Source organism: Mytilus californianus, unplaced genomic scaffold (genome assembly GCF_021869535.1).
Source record: "Mytilus californianus isolate M0D057914Y unplaced genomic scaffold, xbMytCali1.0.p SCAF_8, whole genome shotgun sequence".
Classification (NCBI taxonomy): Eukaryota; Metazoa; Mollusca; class Bivalvia; order Mytilida; family Mytilidae; genus Mytilus; species Mytilus californianus.
Window position 1 is genome coordinate 99200989 of NW_026262734.1, and position 27494 is coordinate 99228482.

Consider the following 27494-nt stretch of genomic DNA (forward strand, 5'->3'; position numbering starts at 1 on the left):
TCGGCAGTTTCCATGTTTTCTATATAGACTGCGCTCTGAGGGATTTGCGTAAATAGGAGACATTTAGTTTTCGTTTGTGTAACAGGGGTTTACTACGTAAATCTTTTATAAATAAACTGCGGTCTGACGTCACACGACACTTGTGTCTGTGATTGTCGTTTCTGGATATCTTTTGTTCACTTAAGGACTTTACGTATGTACTTAGTAATATATGTTGGGCTAGTGTACATAAAATATAAAAGTTGGACGATTTTGAGCTTCATATTCCTCCAACTGAAGAAAGTAAAATGTTAATATAATTTGTTTTAATAGTTGTTGTTGTACCTTACCTTCGTTAATTGAACTATATTCGATTCTGGATTTAATTCTTATATTTTTAACTTTACATTAGTTGCAATGTTTAATCACTATCATATAAAGTAACGATCAAACTAAATAATACAATTTAATAATGTCTAGATGTTGGTTTATAATTGATATTTTTTCATCCAAAAAAAAAAAAAAAACTGTATCAAAGAACAACTATATTTTTCGCACTTTCTATTATATTTTCTTTTCATTGTTGTATATTTTTTGTGATATGTGAAAATTCTTTTCTTTTTATATTTTCATAGGGACTGTATTATTCGAAAACATACACGAGGACAAATACACTGTTTACGCCAAAGCTGAAGGTCATTCTACCTACTCTGCTATAATAATTGCTACACCCTATACAACAGTTCGAGATATATTCCTACAAAGAACAGCTGTGACATATACTTGGACAGTTACACCAACTACTGTAGAGGACAAATATAAAATAACACTGGATTCCACGTTTGAAACATTTGTAAGTTTATATAATTAAAGTCTACCTTTATCCTATGATTAAAATCAAAACAATTAAATGTGGAAAAAAACTACTCAGCAAATTCGTTCGAAAGAATGTGCGTTCCATTAAAAAAGATACGTCTTAAGTAAAATTAGACAAACTGTTAGCTATCTGTTCATCATTTTCTGTTACCCATTTCTTGCATATGAACTTGTCTGCAGCAGTTCTTAGATATGCTGATCTGGTGTTCTACAAAGTATTGATTTGCATGCTTAGTCCTGCGTTCAGTATTTTATTTTTTCATGGGGTTCAATAAGATGTATTTTGAGAGACAAAAACTAGAATGGGATTTATAATATGCCTATGTTTAAATGTTTATAACTTGAGAACGGTCCGTGATGGAAACATGGGGTTTTTAAGAATGATTTTTGGATCATTTGAACTTCCGAAGGCTAAGTTTAATAGACACCTATGATGTCTGCCCTTTGAACTTGAACGTTGTTTTTAAAACCACACACATACCATAATATTTATTGAAAATATGACGAAAGGAAATGTTTCACATGTTGATATCCCCACCCCTAATCCACATATTTTCTCTTTTGACATTTAAAGATGAATTGAATGAAATAGGTAAAATATTTCTGGGGACTTTGTTTGGGAGACTTCGTAACAGCATCCCTTTACAATCATAACTAGTTTATTGTGATCATCTGCATTTTTTTAGGAATATTATAGTATTTATTCTTTAATCTGGTAATGTTGTCATTCAATGGATCCGATTTTTTTATCTGAATAATACTTTTCATGATCAATTTAACGTATAAAGAGATAAAGTTATGACTAGTCTTTTGCATCCTGTAAATTCTATATTAATTCATGTTTAACTTGTTAAGACAAAAATAATAATATAAAATGAAAAAACAGTTTCGATGGAGAAAGGTGTTTAATAAACTTTTAATCTATAAATCATAATTCGAAAGTTTTTTTTTTAATTCAGTAAGTATAACAGTAAATGGTATCATTTTTTTGAATATTGCATTTTCCTTGATACCCAGAAGTACTTTATATACCATATTTATGATTTATGAATTTTTGTACCAACATAATATGTTTAGTAACAACAGACAAAAGAAGTATTTCAATTGGACCTGCTTTGATACGATTACTGCCCTTGAATTTTTACTAGATAACGTTTTTGTTCGCTATGGAGATTCCGTATATCGTCAAATTATCGGAATTCCAAAGGGGACTAACTGTGCACCACTTATTGCGGACCTGTTTCTGTATTGTTATGAGTTACAATTTATGACTAAAATCAGCAAAGACCCATCGAAACAACATCTGATACAAAAATTTAATAACACTTTTAGATATTTGGATGATATATTGGCTCTCAATAATGACGACTTCAGTATGTATACTAAAGAGGTTTATCCTGCTGAACTGACTTTAAAGCTAATACTAACAATGAACACTGCCCTGTCCTGGATCTTGACATCTACATCTTTAACGGGAAGCTTAATACCAAAATTTATGATAAAAGAGATGATTTTTCATTTCCTATTGTTAATTGTTAATTTTTAGATGGTGACGTTCCCTTGTCACCATCTTATGGTGTTTATATATCTCAACTTGTTCGATTCGCTCGTGTATGTAACAACGTATTTGATTTTAACGAAAGAAACCTCTGCATTACTGAAAAATTATTACACCAGGGTTTTCGATATCACAAACTAGTCAAAACATCTACTAAATGTTATCATCGGTACAAGGACATCATTCGTAAATATAAATCAACATGCAGACAACTTATACGTTCAGGTATTTCACATCCAATCCTTTATGATAATATTCTATACAAAGCCCAAAATGTCGACATTCACCTCAAAAGCTGACCAAACCTTTAAACAGACTTATTCAGAAGGGATATAGTTACGATACTGTTGTCAGGTCATTAAAGATGGCATATTTTGGTATAAATATTGATTTACTCATAGGGTCTTTGCATCGGAAATAAACACATTTATTCTAAAACCAGTTGTTGGCATGATACAGGTTATGTTCTTCTCATATATTTTATGATGATATGGTACTAAACCCCTAACGGGAGGGATTATGCTTGATTTTCATATGATGAAGACATAATCTTTCAATCAGTTTAATTTAGGTCTGGAGCTGGCATGTCAGTAGCTGCTAGTAGTCCTTTGTTAATTTATGTATCATTGTCATTTTGCTTAGTTTCTTTTGTTACCTATTCTGACATCGGACTCAGACTTCTTTTGAACTGAAATTTACTGTGCGTATTGCTGTGTGTTTGTTTATTCTACGTTGGCTAGAGGTATAGGGGGAGGGTTGAGATCTCACAAAACATGTTTAACTCCGCCGCATTTTTGCGCCTGTCCCATGTCAGGAGCCTCTGGCCTTTGTTAGTCTTGTATATTTTTTAATTTTAGTTCATTTGTATGTTTTGGAGTTTAATGTGACGTCTAATTTCATTGAACTAGTACACATTTTTGTTGAGGGGCCAGCTGAAGTCCGCCTCCGGGTGCGGGATTTTCTTGCTGTGTTGAAGACCCATTGGTGGCCTTCGGCTGTTTTCTGCTCTTTGGTCGGGTTGTTTTCTCTTTGACACGTTCCCCATTTCCATTCTCAATTTTATGTGTTCAATTTTGAACTCTTTTGAGATAAATTTAAACTATCAATGTTGTAAATGTTCGTTTATCGTATGCATAAACTTACTCAATTAATGATTAAGAAATAATTTATGCAATCCATAGATTTGCTTGAAACTTTCACATGGCCTTGGCCATTATATTCGAATTTTATCTCGAGCGTAAGTATGTGATTAATGCATTAGCATCGACAATGAAACAACACCTACTTCAAAAATCCATTTCAATAAATGTCCGACCTTGAAGCATAGCTTGAAAATTTTCATCCAATCCGCCAAGATCATTCATGAAATTTCGCAGTATTTTATTGGATTTTACTTTTATACATTTTTCCAAGCTCTAATCCATCAATTCTTTTAGTTATGCATTAGAATAGAAATGAAAGTTCAATAGCTATATTTCAATTTCAATTTTAACACAGCTTTATCGACATAGTGTTGATACATAGTTTACGTCCTAAATAGCCATACATATATACATCTGTCAGTCAGCGCTTAATATAGATATATCAAGAATTTTATCACGCTGTTGTTTACAAAGAGAAAGTAGCACGTTGTATTTGAAATATCGTTTACATTGACAAGAATAAATCAATTCAATATTTTCATCCTTAAATGTCTTTGGACGATTTGTATTACTTACCATCAAATTTATTGATTTTTTGTGTGTTTTGTTTTGTTTGCAAGGTACCAATGCCTGTGGTAACAATTGAACCAAAGAAATTAGACACAGTGCCTTTCGAGACAGAAGAACGAGATTATGTTGACTTTACGATAACTAATCATGGTCTCATCCGGGCTGATAACCTTCGGTTTTCCCTACCTACAGGACATCCTACACTTCAATTTCAATCGGTAAATATAATTACTATAATAAATACTGCCAACTATTTGTCTTGTCATTTTCAACATGACGGGTGTCACTGATTGCACATGAAGTGCTTATCCTTCCGGAGCCAATAAGTGTATCCCCGATTTATGAGGGGATTGATCTTGCTCAATCTTTATTTTTCTGTGAAGTGTGTTTTGAATTGGTTGTTTTTTTTTTGCAATGTTCTTATCTGTTTTTATTGCAACCTTGGCATCTTCTCCCTATTTTTTCATTCCAGTCGAACCAGTAGTGTAGAATTAAAAAGAAACGTACCGAGTTTACAGCATGATACATGATTAACTAATATTACACCAAGAAAATTCCGAACAAATATTATAAATGAAAATGAAACAAACTGACAAAGCACCATTCGGAACACTTTTATTTTAACCATTATCAGATGCCCTCAGAGTCAAACATTTTGGAAGTCAACAGTATGAGGAGTGACAACAAGACAAGAAATTTCAAACACAAATCTAAAACGTTTAAGGTCTCCTCAGTGACCCTTTTTAAATTGAATATCAATAAATAAAAGTGGAAATTTCAGGGATAATGAATAATCACTATTTGAAAAAAATCAGTAGGACTAAATCTCAAGAAAGGGCAATTGAAAAATTCTTATTATAAAACTGCTATATATCTCATAACGAATAACGGTATGGGCTGTTCTCATTCATGTAGGATTCTTGTATAGCCGAATACACGGTATATTTTTTTTTACATTATTGACTCTGAGGGCATCTGATAATGGTGGGCTATAATTGCTAACATCTACTTCTTTTGAACTCTAGTGGATAGTTGTCTCATTGGCAATCATACCAAATCTCCTTATTTTTATAAAAGTTACCTTTATCATTTTTTTTATATAAGCTCATCCAGATATTCTGGTTGTTGGTTAAAATTTCATAAAATTTAGTTATATCGTTATTTTACTTAATTGTTACCTGAGATCATCGTTTTAGAGTCAACGAAAAAGAAATGGTCGCCATCTTCACATGAAATGGAAGTCATAAATAACACTTCGAAAACAACTGGCAGAATCCCCTTTATAATTAATAAAAAGTAAATATGTAAAAAAAATATAAATGTATTAGTAATTCAGTGGTTGTCGTTTGTTGCTGTGTTACATATTTGTTTTTCGTTCATTATTTTGTACATAAATTAGGCCGTTAGTTTTCTCGTTTGAATTGTTTTACATTTGTCATTTCGGGGCCTTTTAAAGCTGACTATGCTGGGCTTTGCTCATTGTTGAAGGCCGTACGGTGACCTATAGTTATTAATTTCTGTGTCATTTGGTCTACTGTGGAAAGTTGTCTCATTGGCAATCATACCACATCTTCTTTTTATAATTAGTGCTGACTTCTAAAAGGCTTATATATTTTGACCATGAGATAAGTATTACTTGATAAATTGAAAGTCTTGCGATCTTGAATTTATTGGCGGAAAGCAGCAATGTAATTTTTCTCATTAGTAATAAAATAATAAAATTTCTTAATTTGAATTTAGATTTGTCAGAAAATTCGGAGCATAACTTTTGTTATGGTTTATCGCAGATTTGACGTACACTTATAATATCAAAGTGCAATACAAAGTGAAATTGCTTTAATCCTTTTTACGTTTTAAAAATATAAAATCGATCAGACTTGTCTTCAAATTTAAAAAAATCTAACCAGTTTCCTTAATTAATGACAAAGACAACAATAGCAATATAAGGGTGAACTGATTAAGAACCGACTCTTATTTGATTTTCTTGGAAAAAAAAACAATCTCTGAAATATAGAAATGAAGAAACTGCATATGCCTTTTTGTTGTTGCTTTAATACAATCATCTTTCCTATTTATTTTTGACCATAAGTTTTAATTTCTTATGATGATCTGAAAATATCCTTTCACCCATAAGAAATTCCAAAGGTTCGTCCATTTGGCTGTGCGAGATGTTAATATTCACGTGTGTTTCAGATGGACACCTTATTTTAGCAAACAACTACGCTATGCCATCTGCATGGAAAGAAACCTCTCAAAAACCCTTTAAATAACCTGAAGATGACCTATCATGCAAACAAAACTCTCTCGAACATATCCTCGTTATCTTGTGCGTCTTGTTATTTCTCCAATTCTCATTCATTCAAACAATAATCAATCAATCATGCAAATATGTAAAAATATCTTTTGATTGACCCAGCAGTGGTAGAATTAAATGTGTTTAGCTAGCACACTAAGTGGTTTTTCCAGCGGTCTTTGAAAGCATTCTACGGGACTATAGCTTGTGTCACTGAAACATTAACGACAAAACACTCGGGTGGATCTCACTAAATCAGTTTCATCGTTTTTTATATCAGCCATGTTGTTTTTGACATTTTTGTGTTTCCCCCACTGGTATTTTCTCTCTTCTTTTTGATTTTTTTCAATTACTTTATACATTTTACAGAACTCTAATGTATTAAATTGAACATACGAAATTATTTCAGACTGTCGATGTAATCGGGGATCTTGCAGCCAACACATCTATTATTATACCGGTCAAGATAACTCTTAAATCAAGGACCAAAAGACAAGGCGGCTGTAGTATGTTATTAATGTATGACTATGTTTGTGGTGGAACACGTTCTAATAGCGCCAGTGTTATTCTTACCGGAAGTTGTGGAGGCGGATATCTAAGATGTAAGAGCTTCTTTGAGCATTTTCAGTTATGTGAAATTTCGTATTTATTGGTTAAAGAGGCCCCTTTAGTGATCATGTTTATATTTTCAATATATAATGTGTATTTATTTATTACTTTATTTATTTCAAGTGACTTGACGTTTTGAGATATAAAAAAGAATCAAGTGACTTGACATTTTGAAATATAATAAAGAATCAAGTGACTTGACGTTTTGAGATATAATAAAGAATCAAGTGACTTGACGTTTTGAGATATAATAAAGAATCAAGTGATTTGACGTTTTGAGATATAATAAAGAATCAAGTGACTTGACGTTTTGAGATATAATAAAGAATCAAGAGACTAGACGTTTTGAGATATAATAAAGAATCAAGTGACTTGACGTTTTGAGATATAATAAAGAATCAAGTGACTTGACGTTTTGAGATATAATAAAGAATGAAGTGACTTGACGTTTTGAGATATAATAAAGAATCAAATGACTTGACGTTTTGAGATATAATAAAGAATGATCTTCTGATATGTAATGTACTGATTGTGTCCTATTCCTAAGTTAAAAGAGTAGGCTGAATATGCATTGGCATGGTGGGTAATACATACACATCTGGAGGAGTCGCTTAATATTTCTACACCCCCCCCCCCCCCCCCTGATCTCGCTCCTTTCGGAGTCGATGCGATCCCCTCGATTTTCGTTTTTTGTTCCTCGATCTACATATTGCTAATAGATATATTGGATTTGTAAATCGGAACTGTTGCATTTGATTCGCAAAATTAATGTTATATGTTATATATCAAACTTTGAACGATTAAGGAAAAGAGAAAACAACATCTAGCAAAAAGAGTTGAACTTCAGAAAATTCAACAGACCAAAATGTCAGAAGCATTATTGTGATTACAGGAAAAGCTGCCTACATATATATGTGTCAGATTTCAGAATTCGAGTTCTTATTATTGCGATACTCACCCAGTCGCATTATTTACAATGATAAATACCTCGCAATAATTTCTGAACTTACATTTTTACTAAAACAATGTGTCTTCTTGCTATAAGTTGTAGGTGGTAGATCAGCAAGCGGGTCCGGTGTGATGATTGTTTACCGTCCTGTCACTCCAGTTCCATGTGATTGCCATGCTGCTCTCTTGAAGAAGTGTATTTTAGTTTATATTCCAATAGTAGGCTGTCTGGCATCAGAAGGAAATTTAGCAGCTTCGACGATTGCGAGTTGTGCGCTTCAGGAATTTTTCCCAGTAATAGGCTGTGCTGTATCAGCTGATAAATTATTAACCTCATCGGTAAGGATTACTTGAATTTTCTTTTCTTTGCATTTTTACTTTTGATATTTCATTCAATGCTTATGCCCCTTTTTTTTTTAACATATTGTAAAAACACTTTCTTCGAAAATCAATTAGCTTACCGTTTATATGGTTAATTGACTTATAATGACTAAAAACACAAAAATTTATGTTTTAACTGATTTCAAAACCTTGAATATTTCAAAATACTAAGGATTTTCCATCCCAGGAATAGATAAGATGTATTTGGCTAAATCTTTCGGAAATTTTGGTCCTCAATGCTCTTTAACTTCGTACTTTATTTGGCCTTTTTTTAAACTTTTTTGATTCGAGCGTCACTGATGAGTCTTTTGTTGACAAAACGCGCGTCTGGTGTATAATACTTTAATCCGTGTATCAAGGATGAGTTTATTCATTCTATAGTCGGAATATAATTTCCAAAAACGCTTGATTTCATATTCGGAGGTACTATATACAATTGTTTTGACTCGTATTCCGATACTTGAAACATATGTTTGTATGCAGATTTTCCTGAAATTGCAATAACTCATCTCGCACTTTTGTCAAAAAATTGCAATAATAAATGTTTACCATAATTTTTTAATTTACATTAAACAGAGGAAAGATGAGGCTCAAATTTATCTCACAAAGGTCCCTTTATTGCGATAGAATCGAAACAATTGGAAGATCAAATCAAAAAGGAAGTTGTAGAGTACAATAAAAAATTCTTACTGATAACATCGATGCCTAGGGTATCAAACTCTAGGTGTTTTGAATGATTGTTTTTAATATATAATATTATCATCGAAGTTACACAAAATGATCTTGTCATTGATATGTAATGCCAACACAGGAGTACTGACTGCTAATAATGTAAATGAATTTATATTTCATGTAAATGTTCAAGTTCAATAGCATTTACATATTTTTGAATCACGAAAATTATGTTCAACTATCTTTTCATGCCATAGTAAAAAACTCAAGTGATTAGAATTAATAGCAATAACTACAATATGATATTTATAATTGAAAATATTATCATCTCTGGAAATACCAGGCAATAATTATATTATTGCTGTCTTTCGTCCAAAGAGTTGCTTGAGATCTGGGATGAAGAATTGAAACACTGATACCTCGGCTAAGATTGAACTCGTTTTACCGTTAACACATAAAGTGATGGTTTTCCTTACCAATTTTACCTTTGAGTGTACTGTGAGATTTAACTCGTGATATCGTGAACAGATAAAGTATTGATTTTTCGTACTAACGTTGGCGTTAAGTATTCTGTAAGTCTGCTGGATTCAACTTGTCGTACTGCCAACGCACAAAGGACGGGTTTCTGTTTCAACTTGACATTTTTCTGTTAGTGTGTTAGATATGACTGATCGTAAATACGTTCTGTAAACACATAAAATTATTATTGTCTTCTGTTTCAACTTCGCAGTTACCTGTTCTGTTAGTCTGTAAGATTTGACTGATCGTATATACGTACTGCCAACACATTGAGTTATTATTGTCTAATTTTCAACTCTGCAGTTACATGAGTTAGGTGTTCTGTTAGTCTGTAAGATTTAACTCCTCGTACTTTCAACACATACATGACGGGTAACTGTATCAACTTTGCAATAAAATGTTCTGATACTCTATTAGATTGCATTCGTCGGACTGTCAACACTTAAAGTAATGGTTTTCTGTATCAACTTTGCACTGAGTTAGATTTATCACGTGATACCGTCAGCACATAAAATAATCTGTTTTTATGAACACTGTAGTCAGGTCATCAGTTAGAATGACCTTGTGGTATTTTACATAATGAACCACATGATTATCGATAATGATATCTTCCAGCGACCTCCCTTTTTATTACAGTTAACTTGTACATTTTCGATGTTTTTTTTAATTTACGTCTTTGGAGTGTAGGGACCAAATTTACCTGACGCCATTATAGACACAGCCATGTCTTGTGTTGTAGGACCATTGTGTAGTGTTTGTGGTAAAGTATACAAGGCTTTAAGGTAAATTTCATTTTATTATTAACATTAGTAACCAATAACCTTAGAACCTTTAATTATTAACTAATACACGTAACAACAATATTCACCGTTCAACAATAAATAGACAGGAGTCATAAATGTGTTTAACATTTTTATATTTCACGTAACAATAATATTTGCTTATCATGAAATTTTTATTATGTGGATTTTGTGAATAAAAGTGAACCACAAACTAAAGTGCACAAACATATATTTTTTTCAAAGGGCTTTTACACAGAATTTTTCGAATCAATAGAATCATGCTTCCAGGATAATAAAGTTTGACGTCATCAACGAAAATGAAGAAATCAACACCTTGTCTATATTTTTTTTTGTGTATTTGAATGCATATTAAACTATGTGTTTATGTGTGTTTAATTGTAATATGGATTATGTTATTTTTGTATCAGATGTGTACAAGCATTGGAACAAGAATGTGGTAACAAAAGAAAAAGACGTGATGTGAGTTCAGATGTAGTGAACAACGTTATTGTCACATCTAAATCAATGAATAATTTCAGATCAATGGTGGAGGAGATATTTGGAAACGAAGAGATGTAAGCTCTACGTTTAAGATTTTGTAGCTGTACACAGGTCATGTCACTGATTTTAAGAAGATTTTGGATCCAACTGCGCTATTTTAAACGCGATTTAAAATCGAAAAAGGAATTTGTTTCTTTTATTTTCGGAAACAATTTTGCATGAAATCTCTTAAAACAGATGTACTTTTGTATAGAAAGTGTTTAAAATTGATGGAAATCGTTCTTAAAATCGTCTTAAAATCATCAAATCTCCAAAGCCAAAACACAGATTTTTACTAAATAGTTGGTGTGTTGTTGGCACATACATGTCTGTTATATATATATAATAATGATATGGTCACCGACTTTGTTTTTGATGTATAAGCCGATCTGTTACTGTATTCGTAGTGAATAACGTCGAAAAACGACATTTTTTTACTCATCAACTCTACGAAGTAATTTTCATTTTAACGTTTTAAGATGTTTTTCACCAAAATCTACTTTCAAATATGTATACCCAGCAAACCAATTCGGTGACTCTATAGAAAATAGGCGGATGTAGTATGATTGCCAATGAAACAACGTTCTACCTGAGACCAAAATGTGACTAAAATATCAATCAGTACACATCCAATAGATGTTATTGTAAAGACGTCCAAACAGTCAGAGATAAATATGACCTTTGTAAATGCTATAATAAAGGTATCGACAGAATGCAGGACTGTAAATATTCATAGCAGAATAACAATAATACTAAGCTACGTTTTAATTCATTGATAACAAAATCAATGTTAGTACTGATAAAATCAACGTTCAAAGATTTTATTTCAGTGTTACAACGTATATAGATAGCCTTATAGAATAGGTTTATTTAAAGGATCAATAATTTAACAAGGATCTTGTCTAAATTTTTTAGCTCTTTAAACAACATCACCGAGCAAATTTGAATGGAAAATATTTACCAATTCTGTGATTTAGCCCATTTACTATGCCTTCATTTTCAATATTTCATAAAAAGAGCACCATCAAAGTAAGTTATTTTTAGTTTTTTGAAAATCTGGGAAAAAAATGAACCTTAGTTAGAAATCTAATGATAAATGAAATATCACATTCTAATTTTTATTGTGATGCTGTTTGAATCCCCTTAAATTAAGATTCAATCCATGTTTACTTATTGACACAAGGAATGAACTTTATCATGTAAGAACTTACAATATTGTATTTATCGATACTAATATTTATTTTCTTTTCTATAGCTAAATATACAACTAAACATGCATTGATTTCCAGTTATTAATATGATTAACACTTTTTCTTTCTTTTCTGTTATGCATGACAATCCCGTGTAATTTCAGGCTGCTAAAATGACATCTTTAAATTCAATGGGTTTAAAGTGTACTTACAATTACTTAAGTCATGGATAACCTGGTTTATCTATTAGTTCAAAGTTGTATCTGAATTAGCTTTCACAAACTTCAATAACACTTTGATTTGGTACCATATGTTTTTTTTCTATTTGTTAGTTCTTTTTGTGCTCAGTTCCGAAGAGTTATCCGTTTATATATTAATGGTAGTTGGTTGTTGCTTGCTTTAAATATTTTTATGTTAATTGCTTTAATCATGAAGCAAGCCATTGGTATCTTTAGCACTGAGAAGCCTTTAATAGCTACTGTACGGTATGGTCTTTTCTCATTGTTGAAAGGCGCTTTAGTGACATATAGCTGTGTACACCATTGTCTTTATCAGTTTGTTGTCTAATAGACAACCATGCTGCACATTCTTATTTTAATATTAATATACTTTTTTGAACTTTTTAAGAGTATATTTTTCTAAATTGATTTTTGGATATATTTCAGGTTCCATGTAAACAAAGAGTGGTATCCCTCTTTTAAAACAGTTATTTCTGATAACAGTGAAAGTGGTGCAATACTTTCAGAAGATGAAAAGTCATTTGTGTTAAACACTTTAACAAGTAATATCTCAAACCCTATTTTGGACAGATTTTTGGAAAGATGGAACAATACAGGTATGTTTTATTTTGATTAAAGTTTTTGTTTGGGCATTTTCTGAAAACTTAAGACCTATGAAGAAATTGAAATAAAAGTATCAATAAATAAAATATGGTTTCTTGCGTTTATATATTGTTATACAAATTATTAAAGTTACATTCGCGTGTGTTTTTCTTTCTTTTTTTCGAGCGTGTCATTCAATTTGATTGTCCCAAATATTTCGAGTGATGTAAAAAAAGGGATACATATTTTGAAAATTTAAGTTTGCTTTGAATTCATCTTACACAATGCTTATACAGTGATAAGCTCAATGAAAACAAACTCCTTTCCGATTTTTATTTTATTTATAGCTTTTATCATTACAAATCCTTTGCACGTGAAAATGTATCAACTATATCAGATTCCATGTTATATTTTGCAAAAAAGACATTGATTGGCTGTTTATTGGTTACCAATCTAATATAGATTTATCATTCAACCAGGTACAGAAAGGATATTTGTTACAGGTTCATACGGCAACACTCTTTTGAAATACATAGACCTTTTTGATATTTATTCCAATCCGCCCTTCCGTTGGTCACAGGTGGATATTTTTCCCTTTTCACACCTCTTTGTATTGATTTAAATTCATATGTCCCTTTAAAGGAAAGTGTACATTTACAATCGCGTTTTATACATGATATAATGTTATAGAGAGCCTGTTTATTTAACTTTCTTACCACAATTAACCCAATAGTTAATCCACAATATCAATGTGTTCATGACGATTTTTTGCATGATTTCAGATTGTTTACACCTTTGAACAATTAAATGTACTTGTTATTTATACTATCATAATAATCAAGATGTTTTTGAATAGATTCATTATACGTATATATCTTCGATACAATGTAAAACAAAAACAGGAGAAGATATATAGAAGGCAATCAAACGTTTAGTTGAAAAAGTCACAACCATGACAAAAAGAAAAAAACGGCAAATAGACAAACGCCATGCATAAAACATCACACAGATAACTAACTATTGATCAACACGAAAAAACACCAAAATCCGGGGGTGCACTTCAGTGATTCTGAAAGGTAAACAGCTGTTGCTCCTCTAGTGTAGGAATACATTGTTTGAAAGCGAAAACGGTTTTTGAAACAAAATTTATGAATTCCTGCTTATAGTTTCAGCATGGGACAATGGGACTTTAAACGAAGAAATCAAAACTGGAAGCGTTATAAACCTGTCTCGACTTAGTATGATGATGCAGCAGTACATCACGGACACCAAAACAGCTGCCGACAGGGGATTCAATTCGATATTCAGTGATTTTGATCATGCATTGAATGCATATGTTTTGGCCGAACAGGAAACACAAGTGAGTATAATTATAATTCACTTTATTGTACAAACTATAATAATAATAAGACGATACAAAAGAAAAATAAGAAATAACAAAGATGGACACACTATACTATTAACAAATAACGAAATCGAAATCAATAGTGCTGAAAACATTAGTAAAAAGAAAAGATTGAGCAACACGAAACCTATAGCAAACTGCAGATAAAGCTATTTGTCACACAGAGATATATAGTGTTTATAATATTATTTTATACTGTCTTGGAAACTTCTAAAACATTTTATCGCAATACAGTAAGTGTAAATTTGTATGACGGGTGATACATGCAAAGCAGGATACTCTTACTTGGGGGATACTATTACTTGGTCGGAGCACCCCGGTTTTGCTCCTTTTGGAGTTTATGTAACTCCCGCGGCTTTTGTTTGTTATCTTGATTTGTCTCTTATCGATTTACGCGATTTGAAAATTGGTAAACTAATGTCGCCTTAATTTTTGTTTGTTTGTGAAGAATGAATGAGATAAAACAAAAGGTACTTATTAAGATTCAATATTGGCTGGCTCATATATCTGAATTCCCTCACGCCTTCGCATGTAACAAAATACCCGCTGACATATGCCTTTGATCTGGAATATGATGTTGGGAAACCAAGATCTAATGTGAGGATGAAGTCCTCAATAACAGTAAAAAAATCAATAAAACAAAGAATAGAAATATACTAATAAACTCAAAATCGGCGTTTAAGGTATACATTTATAGTATAGTTTTCTATGTTGTGTCATCTGTACTATTATTTGTCTGTGTGTCTTTTTATTTTTGGCCATGGCGTTGTCAGTTTGTTTTCGATCTATGAGTTTGACTGTCCCTCTGGTATCTTTCGTCCTTCTTTTATATTTGTAATTATGATAATACTTGAATATGGAAAAACTTTATCTTTGTTAATATTGAAAACAATGCGTCATAAATAAAAATCTGAACAACATAACCAACATCGAATACGTTTCCGTATTTCAGCTACTTTTTCAACAGAATTGTTTTCCGATTTAATAAAGAGGAATGTATTGTCCAGCCCTCGGTCATGATGCCACTGAGAAGGGGCATCTCAGAAGTAATGGATTGTTGTTATTCTAAAGTGGTTTTTTTTTATTTTTTATGTCAGAATCTCTATTATAATAACAACAAAATTTGATGACCCTAGTACATTTGTCTGAAGTATTAAAATAATTATTTCTACCGACCTCGTCCTCTTTCTTAGTTAAAACCTGTCTCATATTAATTTCTCCTTAAATGCTGATAACGTAATCATATTAGTATTATCATTAAACGAAAAAGATTGATAATGGAATGGGAATGAAATCTTAAACATGCTCAATAAGAAAATCATACATAGGAAAAGCAATATCGGTTTTTAAAGTACATGTATACAAAAAAAAATAGGATCAATAAATAGAAAAACACTTAAGGTTATACATGTAATAGTTATACATTATTTCGGATGTAATGTATAGGTTAAATTTACAATTTAGGTCCTTTTTGTTTTGATCAGCTCTTCCATTGTTTTATTAGGTTCTGGATTTTCAAATATTTCGACCTCGAGCATCACCAAAAAGACATTAATTGTCAAAATGCGAATCTGATGCATAACCATTGGTACCATTGATGTTATTAGAATGCTATCTTTTAAACTAAGCTGTATGTGATTAATTGGATTTGTTGATAACTGGTGTAACCATTTTTGCGTATGACAAGAAAACGCAACTTGGAAAAACATGCTATTACTATATGATAATTTAAAAAAAAAAGCGAAAATATATGTAGAAACTAATAAAAAGGATTCAGTACCGAATTTCCATTTTGATTTGTCTATCATCCATGCACCATTGTTAATTGTTTTCTTTTTATCATACAGCTTCTAACATTTTAACGCATTTATACATCCCTGGCTTTCATTAATTTGTTGGTTCGAACGTTCCTATTGAAGGTACATCCATAAAATAGCTTCGCACGCACGAAAATATATTGATTTAAATACTTGTCTATAGGCAGAAGGGAGCAGTAAAAAGGACGGTGCAGTATGTGCCAAGGTCCGTGTGAGAATTGTTCAGGATCTTGTACTAACCAGAGATGCTTTTAATGCTCGTTTTGAAATCGAAAACGGTGAAAACACAGCTCTTGAAAGTATTCATGTTCAAATTGAAATCAAGCACAACACTGGATCAGGAGAAGTTGTTAATTATTTGTTTTCTATTGGTAAGTAAAAATTGATAAAAAAACTTAGGCAAATAAAATCCAGCAGTAAAATCAGTATAACAAGAGAAAAGACCAAAGACCAACAGCAGTCCAAAACATATACAGCATTATATCACTGTACAGCCGTCAATAATGAGAACCACATACCAAAGAGTGAGCTATAAAAATTGAATTCATAACAAACAAAACAAACGTAAGTGAACATGAAGACAACAATTTCTTCTGATTTCGTTGGTGTTTTCTAGTTATTTTAACAAATTTGGAGGAATACATTTATTTCAAAATCATGCCACCTATAAATCAGAGCCCATCAGTAATTAGTTTTTTATTGTGCAGGTAATTAAGTGACTTCTTGTGTTTTCTTTTATGGACGAAGTAATTGCCTTTCATAGAAACATGTCAATTCCTATTGATATTGTTGCATGAAATGGAAACGATAGAAAATGAAACAGATAGACATGACTTAAAAATGGTGTGAAGGAGCATAAGAAAAAACTTATATAACCAACCAAAAATGATGCACATTATATAAAAAACTTCTTGCAATGTCAAAGATGCTACTGTTATTACCCTTTTATAAGAATTATAAGTATTATTAATGTCTTAGATTAAGGGTATAAGGCTACTTCAATTTTTGATTTTTCGTTAGTCTTAATTTTCCATTTGGTGAAATACCGCTTCGTATGTGTGTTTTGAATCTGTAAGCAGAAATCAGTGGAAATATTCATCTACTATATTATCGTTACAACATATGTAGTATACACAGAAAAAGTCGTTTTATGAAAGAATTGTACGTAATTAATGTAAGCCATCTTCTTTTCAGGGGACCCAGATTTATTAGGACTGACAGGGGTAGACGGTGACGGTCGACTAGGAGTTGATTTATCGGGATCAGCAGAATGGCTGATTATACCGTACTCCACAGCAGCACCAAATGATGATGTATTATTTAACGTTGGTGGTAGATTGTCATATCGGGTAGGGGGATCAAACTTTTCTGTTCTATTGCTACCAGATACAATCACAGTAAAGCCTAACCCAAGCCTGGTGCTACATTATTTTCATGAAAAATATGTTAGAGGGGATGATCCTTTGACAACGGAAGAAGAGCCAGTTATCCCATTTACTTTAGCAGTTATGGTAAGGAATTCTGGCTACGGGATCGCACGAGCTCTTAAAATATCATCGGCGCAACCACAAATTATAGAAAATGAAAAAGGATTGCTTATCACTTTTAAAATAATTGGCGGTTTTTTAGGTAACGAACCAATTACACCGTCTCTTATTGTTGACTTTGGGGATATAAAATCTTTCGAAACCAAGACAGCCAGATGGATGTTGACGTCAACACTTAAAGGAACCTTCTATAACTTCAGTGCAACATTTGAGAATATAAATCCATTAGGAGATCCACAACTTTCACTTTTTGAAAATGTATGGTATCATGAACTTATTCATTTGGTAAGACTCTTCAGAGACGATCAGGATGATGGCTTTGACGATTTTTTGGTAAATGACTTTGTTGATAACAAAGGGATACCAGAAAAGGTCTACAACAGTGCAAATGGATCTGATGTATATGACGTTATGAGTGCAACTGCACTAGGATTATCGTCAAGTACTTTCGTTAATTCCGATATGATAACATATACTCTAGTTTATATGGAGGTACTCACTAATACATCTAATTGGTTCTATGCAAGGGTAAAAAATAATATCACAAGGCCTCATCAAACTTTACTTTCTGTCAAGTCGGATGATAATCGCGATATAGTAGTTGATAAAAATATATGGACTACCACTCATATACTAGACTCGAATCTTATTCATTTGTTTGACTTTATAAAAAGCAATAATAGTGTGTCGGAAAAAATAGAAATGAAATATGTTTTAACATTTGGGCAAAAAAACATGTATCCTCCAAAATTCAACAAAACGTCTTACTCGATAACACTATCAACGGAAACTCAAAAAGAAATGCGTATTCTTACAGTTCACGCTTATGATCTCGATAAAAATGAAATCACGTTTGAAATAACTGGTTTTGAAAATGAGACATTTGCTATAGACTCCCATACTGGAGTTGTTACTTTATTACAAAGTCCGTTAGAAGTTGGCGAGATAAGGCTTCAAGTAATGTGCAGAGATGACGGGATTCCATCACTATCGGGTGTTGTTTATGTGATAATTTATGTGACATCGGATGAAATCTTGACAACAACTTTGATTGCGTCTTCGGAAGCGTCAACTGACATTTCAGTGACATCAAAGTCCAACAACTTATTAACATCTTCAGTAAAATTTTCATCAACTTCAATCGTTTCCAATACAAATACCGTCTTTTCAACAGAAGTCGAAACGACAACCAAATCAGCGAGCGATACGACAACAGTACCTGATATTTCCACAGGTGTACTAGATATGACACACAAATCCTCGGCTAGCGAAACAAAAGTACCTGCTACGTCTACTGGTGCAGTCGTTAGGACAACCGAATCATCTTTCTATAAAACAACAGTACCGTTTACGTCGACGAGCGCAGTGGATCAGACATCCAAATCATCGTATGACAAAAATAAAATTACAGTTTCATCGCCATCTGCAATTCAAACGACATTTAGGTCATCGGCTGCCGTAAATTCATTCATATATTCTGTACCTTTGGTCGTCTCCAATTTAATATTACTTGCCCTATTCATTAATTAGTTTTTTTCTGATTGAAAAACAAACGCGCTGTAATTTTTATAATTTTTTTTTATCAAACTTTAAGCACTTTAGAATTAGCAGACCGCCATGATCAACCTGTTCTTCAAAATAAAGTGAAAACACTGTATAGGCGGATGTAGTTATGTTCGACTGCCAAAGGACAAGGTACGATAAGGCCCGTTTTTGGCCACCCTATTTTCTTATTTTTCAAATTATGTTTTGGAAAGCTACTTGTACTGTTAAAATATTCCCTTAGGTTCAAAGTTTGTTTGGATGAACTTCAAAACCATTATTTTCAGAAAATGGGTGATATTAGGGGGTTAAAAGGGCATCAACAATTCCAAAAGAAGGAAAAATTACGATTTTTGGCCATTGTTTCTTAAAATTTAATAGCGTGCGCCTACGTGACCCCGAGAAAATTATGGCGATTTAGACAGCAAAAACAGTTCTCATGACATTGGAATAAAAAAAATTCCTGGGTCACGTTGCCGCAGGCACTTAAAAACTAAAAATTCTAAACTAAAAAACACCTGCAAAGTGAATAATAATTACAATATTTGAATAATAACAGAAAGTTAACCCCCTCACCTCACCTAGTTGCTAAAATTAGTGGTTTTGAAGTTTATCCAAACAAACTTCAAACCTCAGGGAATATTTCAACATAATAAGTAGCTTTCCAAAACAGAATTTGAAAAATGAGAAAATAGGGGGGCCAAACACAGGCCTTATCGTACCTTGTCCTTTGCAATTGATGTCGTCAAGTGCTCTTTTGAAATTCTGTAATGCTATTGGTTTTCGTATTTATTTCCGAAATGTATGACATCTATAGAATAAAATTTGACGAAATATGAATATGCCGCATTGACATGGTAAATTATGACATTATTTGAATGAAAAATATTACATTGTAGGTTATCTATTTTCTTGTATGTTCCAAATTTTAATAATATCTCATTTAATCTAGATTTTTGAAGTATGTGGTGTTTTAATTTTCGTCATATTGTAATAATTGAATGTTTAAGATCAGAAATCCAATATGGCGTCTTGCTCCATATCTATAACATGGAATTGTGGATCAGACGGTAAACATAAAAATGAATAATTATGTAAAAATACTGTAAACAAAGAAATTTTCGCGAGCGATTTATTTTCGCAACAAAAAAAAAACGCGAAAAAAATCGTCGAGAATACATAAAACTTGGATCTTTCTTGATTTAACTACATCAAGTAAATTTGAAAATCGCAAAATGATAACCGCGAAGTGGGCTTGAAAGGGCTAAACGCGAAATAAAGTATCCGCGAAATTTGGTTTACAGTAACAATAAGATACATCAGACTGATCCAAAATCACGTTTTGTGCGTTCGGAAATTAAGTCATACAATATCCGGAAAATACGTCCTTTTTGTTGGTGATTTTATGATTTTATGATTTTCTATGAAATGAAGTGTTGACAAAAGATGTTTTTTGATTATCTAAAAATTATCTAAATGATGCGATACAGCATTTTTCAATACCTGGAATATCCAAAGATACGTGATGTTGCTTTTGCATATAAGAAATTACAAAGTACAAAGTCAGATTCGTTATGGCAGGCGTTCGTCTTAGAATCAAAATCGTTTACCGCGTTCATTATAAACTCTCAACTTACGGTAGTATGTTTGTAATATTTTTTTATCTGAAGATTTATCAACATAAAATTCGCATGTGTACTATGCATTTCGTCGTTTTTTCGTTTTTGACATGCGCGTTGTCAGTTTATATATAGATATTATAGCCCTATTTTTCAGATAAGTTCAGAGACGGGATAATTCTGTTCGATTGAGTTGGTTGTTTTATATATTTACTTTTTACTTTAGCATATATTTGTACTGTATATCTAATATTTACTCAAAGTTTAGCATGGAAATATTGAGTTTTATAAGAGTGTATAAATTGGACCAACTGAAGATTTCATGTTAATTACCTAAGAATAAAGATATTAAGTTGGAAGAAGAAACAGAAAGAAACATATATTTTTATATTATCATGATTATGTACGGAAAAGAAGATATATCCGGAGAAGCAATCGTTCGTCAATTTGGTCCAGTAACAACCTTTACGAAAATATTGATAAACTAAATATTAGAAATGCGCAGCAAATCATTTTGTTGTTAAGTATTATACCGGTAATCAATTTATTTCTATTGGCTACACAAATTGTGAAAACTAAGTACTAACAGGGACATTATACAGACAATTACTTAAATAAGTCATGGCAGTGACTGAATAATTCGATGGAACTGTTTTCATTATGCTTATACCTGTACAATGATCACACCGCATATCGCATTTACACTTTAATCTTCATCTTCTTTGCTTTAAATGTCTTGATCTCGAAGTTCAGTCCACCAAACTGACTTAAACCTTCACACTAGCTTTACAAGAAACTGAAACGTACAAGAGCATTATTAAAGTTCTATAGATTCAATAAATAATGCATGGACTCAATATGCGTGCAAATTTTGGGACTAGCTCTATGCTTTAGATCTTAAGCATACTAGTTGAAGCGGCATTAGCTACAAATGTCACATCCACCGAATTGATTTAAACTTTGAAAATGTTTATTAGAATTTCAAAAGGTCTAATCGTTTTAGAATCCTTAAGTTATAAATTATTTATACATCATTGGTTTTCAATTTTTCGGGTTTGTGTGTTTCTGATGAAGAGTAAATCAAGAAAAGCGCTTTAGAGACACCAAAATTTGTAAGTGTTATTCGAATACAGGCCCTTTTGAAGATATCATTCAAAGGTGTTGCAAATCAACCAGTGTTTAAAGGACTGACCCGCAACAAATGTTGGTACGATTTTGTTGAAGGTATTTTAAAAAAATATTCTTCTCATTGTAACAATATTTGTCATTTTATTTTAGGAATTAATACAAAGTTTACACAAAAAAAGTTTAATTTTGCTATGTTTTGTGTATTTGAGCTTGTTTTATATTAGGAAAGATTATACATTTATCATTTTTTGACTTATGGGATTTTTTGTATTTCTTCTGTCAAAATTGTAGAAATTCTTTTTATTTGATATTGCTTTTCAATTTTACTTTGTTGTTTATAGTAGAAATACAATTATGATTTTTTGTTTTGTTTTAGATATATGAAAAGTTCACTAGAAGTATTTCACTAAAAAGATGTGCAATACAAAAAATCAAAACAATAAAATGAAAAAAAACAAGACATAATTTTTATTGAATATAGATGAAAGATGTTCAATGAGACAACAACACAAAAAGTAAAATCACAAAAATACTGAACTCCGAGGAAAATTCCAAAAAGGAAAGTCCCTAATCAAATGGCAAAATCAAAAGCTCATACACATCAAACGAATGGATAACAACTGTCATATTCCTGACTTGGTACAGGCATTTTCTTATGTAGAAAATGGTGGATTGAACCTGGTTTTATAGCTAACTAAACCTCTCACTTGTATGACAGTCGCATCAAATTCCATTATATTGACAGCAATGCGTGAACAAAACAAACAGACACAATAGGTAAAAATGTCAAAAATAGGGGTACAGCAGTCAACACTGTGTTATCATCTTAATCACTATAAAAACAAACAAATGTAACAAAGAAGCACAAAAAGGCATACATCAAATTTAACAATTTTGATTCATGTATTTACACGGATTTTCATTGTCGATAAAACGGTCGAAAAGTATAAGTTTTCAGTACTTTTATGATAGCAGCGGTCGAGGAATATGATTATTATTTAAGAAAACGCTCGAAAATTGTATCCCTTTATGAGACATTCTATTTTGAGAGGTTAGAAGTTAATAAGTAAAATGTTGATTAAAACTCATCACAGATACCAGGCTAATAAATGGTGAAATACACACGCGTTTTTTCTACATAAGAGTCATCAGTGGCGCTCGAATCAAAACAGTTGTTAGACAAAATCAAAATTTAGTATCAAACATTGACATTTTAAGAAAGTTGTGTAGGATAAGGTTCCGGTAACCTATGCCTTTATTTAAAAAAACCTCGGTGTTTCGAAAAACTAAACATTTTATAACCAGTAGTCTTATAAAAAAAAATGACCATATCAAAGATATTTCACGTCAACACAAAAGTGCTGACTACTGGGCATGTGATAATCTCCGGGCATGCAGCAGTGGAATCGACTCCGTGGTTGTAAAACCCCATCAAAAACTTTTAATTTGATACACCAGACGCATAAGTATGTGCGTTTGAATGTAAGTTTCAATCGACAGCGTATTTTAAAAAAAAATATAGTAAGAACAAAAGACTGGCAACAGAGAAAGGAATTAATTCATAGTATAATTGCTAGTTGTAATTCAGTTAAGAAAATCAATTTAGTAATAGATTGATTGATTGATTGTATTTAGTGCCACTTTCGTCACTATTGGCTTTATCGTGGCGGTAGTTTTTATTGGTTGAGGAAACCAGAATGCCCGGAGAGAACCACTGACCTTCGTCAGGAAAACTGACAATCCTAGTCAATTAAGATTGGAGTCGAACGCACTTGCCAAGTGCGGGGTTCGAACTCACAGCCTCTGTGTTGACAGGCTAGTGATACCATAGATGAACAACTTGAACCACTCAGCAACCGAGCCCCCTCCTCAAAGAGAATAGAAGAAAGGTACTACGTTTAATGCTCCAAGTGAAAAGGATGATGGATAACAATTTGATTCTGTCAATTTGTATCAATGTTCTGTCCCTAACATAATAAGATGTAGATGGCTTAGTAGGATATGGCCAAAGCATTTAGGAAATTCAAGTTTGATACTTTGATGAAATTCTTACAGTAACTTTTTGCTCATTTTCATATAAACGTGTGACAATTATTCGGCATTTGGTATAAGTACTAGATGGTCAAATTCTACTTTTATCTTTCATTTCTGTTAGTCTCTCTAACTGACATTTGCTTTTTGTATTTGTGTTGTTTGTTTGTTGTTGGTTTTCTATATGTTGTTGTTGTTTGCTTGTATTTTTTTTTAGGGGGAGAGGGTAAAGATCTATTCAAAGTCTACAATAATAAAGCGGAACGATCATATGGAATTACTAAAAAGAGATTTACATGGCCGGGTGTAGCTTATTCATAACGGACATATGGTGGTTAACGCTACGCCCGGTACGACCAATACATGTAGTCATTTAAAGAGAGGCTATGGATTATACAACATTAACTTTTCAATTCAGCAACGATCTGAAACAACAAATCAAACTTGCTACATCTTATATGAAATTCAAAACGTAACTTTAACGTTTTCTAATAATTGATTGGGTTATAAACGATTATAAAAAAACATTTTTAAGGATCCAGCGCTCTTAAATCGATATCATATATATGTTGTATTTCCTTATAATACCTAAACAAGGATAACACAATTCGCTTTAAATACTGGAAAGTAAGAAAGACAACATCAATTATCAACACTCTTTCAAAAAAAGACAACAATGAACAACACATATGTATAAAGCATATACTTATGAGACTTTTCAATCAAATCTATGCCTTCGGTTAATAGATTTTCAAGATCCAGTTTAAATTCTACTAATGTAATAAGACTTTTTGGAAGGTTAGGTAGGATTAATAATATCTTCGATCGACAGTTTAAAACGTTACTTAATTTTTCTATTTACTGTTATTTTCTTTTCAAATAGAAAATCGTTTTTTTTTTAATTTCTTTTGAAATAGCACGTGATTTTCTGCACTGTTATAACGTTGTTGTATGATCGTTTAAAGTTTTTGGTGGGGTTCGTGTTGCTCAGTCTTTAGTTTTATATGTTGTGTTTTGTGTACTATTGTTTGTCTTTTTTCTTCTTTAGCCATGGCGTTGTCAGTTTATTTTCGACTTATGAGTTTGAATGTCCCTCTGGTATCTTTCGCCTCTTTTTTTTTTTAAACAATATAAGAATGAAATAAAAACCATTATTTTTATTGTCAGCAGGTTAAAAAAGTTGAGATTATGGATATGAATTTCAGAAGTAGTATTTATGATCCAGTGATATGAGATTATGGATATGAACTAGTATTTATGGTCCGGTGGCATGAGATTATGGATATGAACTAGTATTTATGGTCCAGTGGCATGAAATTATGGATATGAACTAGTATTTATGGTCCGGTGGCATGATATAATGGATATGAACTAGTATTTATGGTCCGGTGGCATAAGATTATGGATATGACCGTTGGTTTTCCCGTTTGAAGGGTTTAACACTAGTAATTTTTGGAGCCCTTTATAGCTTACTGTTCGGTGTGAGCCAAGGCTCCGTGTTGAAGACCGTACTGTGACCTATAATGGTTTACTTTTATAAATTTTGACTTGGATGGAGTGTTGTCTCATTGGCACTCATACCACATCTTCTTATATCTATGAACTAATATTTATGGTCCAGTGACATGTGATTATGGATATGAACTAGTATTTATGGTCCAGTGGCATGAGATTATGGATATGAACTAATATTTATGGTCCAGTGGCATGATATTATGGATATGAACTAGTATTTATGGTCCAGTGGCATGGGATTATGCACCTAAACTGGTATTTATGGTCTAGTGGCATGAGATTATGCATATGAACTAGTATTTATGGTCCTGTGGCATGAGATATGGATATGGACTAGTATTTATGGTCATTGGCATTTCATGCATTTCAGGAGGTAAACATGTTAATGTAATTTGAAAATGGACCCTGTTTTGTACAAAATCGACACATTTAGCCGGACTGAGCACGCGGGAAAATAGTTTCCATGTCCTTGTACATTATTTAGACTCGGAGTCGACAAGTCACTCCTTACTGCCGCGGGTTTAGCGGGTTAGCAGCATAAATTAATATTCAAGTTTGACCTGGCCAGGAATCGAAGCAACGACATCCCGCATTAGAGGATGAGTCCAGCGAGGCCACAAGAGCAGATTCAGAGTATCTTCAAGTAATCTTGACATGGCATTATTTCGTATTATTTGGGTTATTGTCGTCATTTCTACTTATGCTGTACAGTAAAGGGTTCTTTAACATTTTCCAACAACATATAAAGAGTACATCTTAAAGGGCTATATCTAGCGTAGTTGAAACTATAACTATTCACATATACCCTATATGTTGTTGGGGATACCATGGGCTCTTGGTTCTATCCTAATGTTATAGTGCGACTTTGGGCACCACTGATAGGACCTCGGGGTTCAATGGTACGGATATTGACTCCAATGATAGGGCTTCGCACTCAATTGATATGACTACGGGCTCTGGAGATAGAGTTTCAGTTTCAAAGGACTGTGAAGCTCGTGTTATTACCCCAATGCTGGTATTTTCAGAGAATGAGTATATTTGTATCTTACTCGGACATAAAACGTTTCACATCCGTATACTCTTGGTAACATGTAGTGCATTAGCCTCTAGTAGATGGATACTGTGCAAAGTTTCTATGAAAACTAGAGCTGTGTGCAAAGCGGGACTAATGCCAACGCACATACATTTTAGTTGCATCTGTGAAATTCAGTATTGAAACAATGACATTTTAAGATTTTTTGCTTTCAATCATATCAATGTTAAAGATCAATCAACCTATTTGGGATCAAAGGTCAAAGCCACACTGACCTTATCTTATTACCTCCCCATAATGCATCTGGACACTTAGTTTGACTTAGTTTACTTAAACTACAGACATGTGCCAAAAGTGAAGATAATTTCAAGATGGCTGCCACATACAGTTGTCAGGTACCTGTCACCTTTCAACCTTTGTAATTATATTAATAAAATGATCTGAACTTACCTAATATTTTGTGATGTTTCCTTTTGCCCTGATCACTTGCATCGATCTTGGAATCTAATCATAAAGTTTTCTTATACATTCTAAGGGTATATCTGTCCATATATTACGAATTGCTGTCTCCATTTGAGCCAGCCTTTTTTGACATTTGCAGCACGAATTCTAATGGAATTTTTACAACACACTTTTTATACCCCTCTTCATACAAATTTTGCTGAACAGTACGATTAGAAACGGGTTCTTCCCTCAATTCCCTGCGTTTTGGGGCCATTCATAAAAAATAACGAAATGTAAACAACACAGACGATTCCAAACTTCGGTGACGTATCAGGTCAATAACCGACCTCATAAATTTCATATCTATTTTCCAGGGAAAAACGCTTTTGAAGTTTTCACTTCCAACCCGCAATTGACATCCCGTCGTTAAATTATCTTCACTTTTGGCACCGTACACCGTTATGCACAGCACACCATCAGACAATGTTTTACTATCGTAAGGGTCATGGTCAATATAACATTTCTATAGACAA

At 32.5% G+C, this 27494-nt stretch overlaps 1 protein-coding gene across 4 annotated transcripts in view; it reads left to right on the forward strand.

Annotated features, from left to right (window-relative positions):
- LOC127712685 (uncharacterized) overlaps positions 1–27494 on the forward strand; it is a 140626-nt gene that overhangs the window by 1670 nt on the left and 111462 nt on the right. The window contains exons 2-11 of one of the 4 annotated variants that reach the window (XM_052219280.1): positions 615–832; positions 4176–4343; positions 6828–7020; positions 8073–8314; positions 10235–10329; positions 10758–10904; positions 12725–12894; positions 14047–14240; positions 16266–16473; positions 17297–19353. In XM_052219280.1, coding sequence (XP_052075240.1) covers positions 615–832; positions 4176–4343; positions 6828–7020; positions 8073–8314; positions 10235–10329; positions 10758–10904; positions 12725–12894; positions 14047–14240; positions 16266–16473; positions 17297–19179 — 3518 coding nt within the window. In that variant the 3' untranslated portion in view covers positions 19180–19353. Of the gene's footprint in view, positions 1–614; positions 833–4175; positions 4344–6827; positions 7021–8072; positions 8315–10234; positions 10330–10757; positions 10905–12724; positions 12895–14046; positions 14241–16265; positions 16474–17296; positions 19354–27494 lie in introns of those variants that run through there. The other 3 variants (XM_052219281.1, XM_052219283.1, XM_052219282.1) reach the window with 3 other exon arrangements.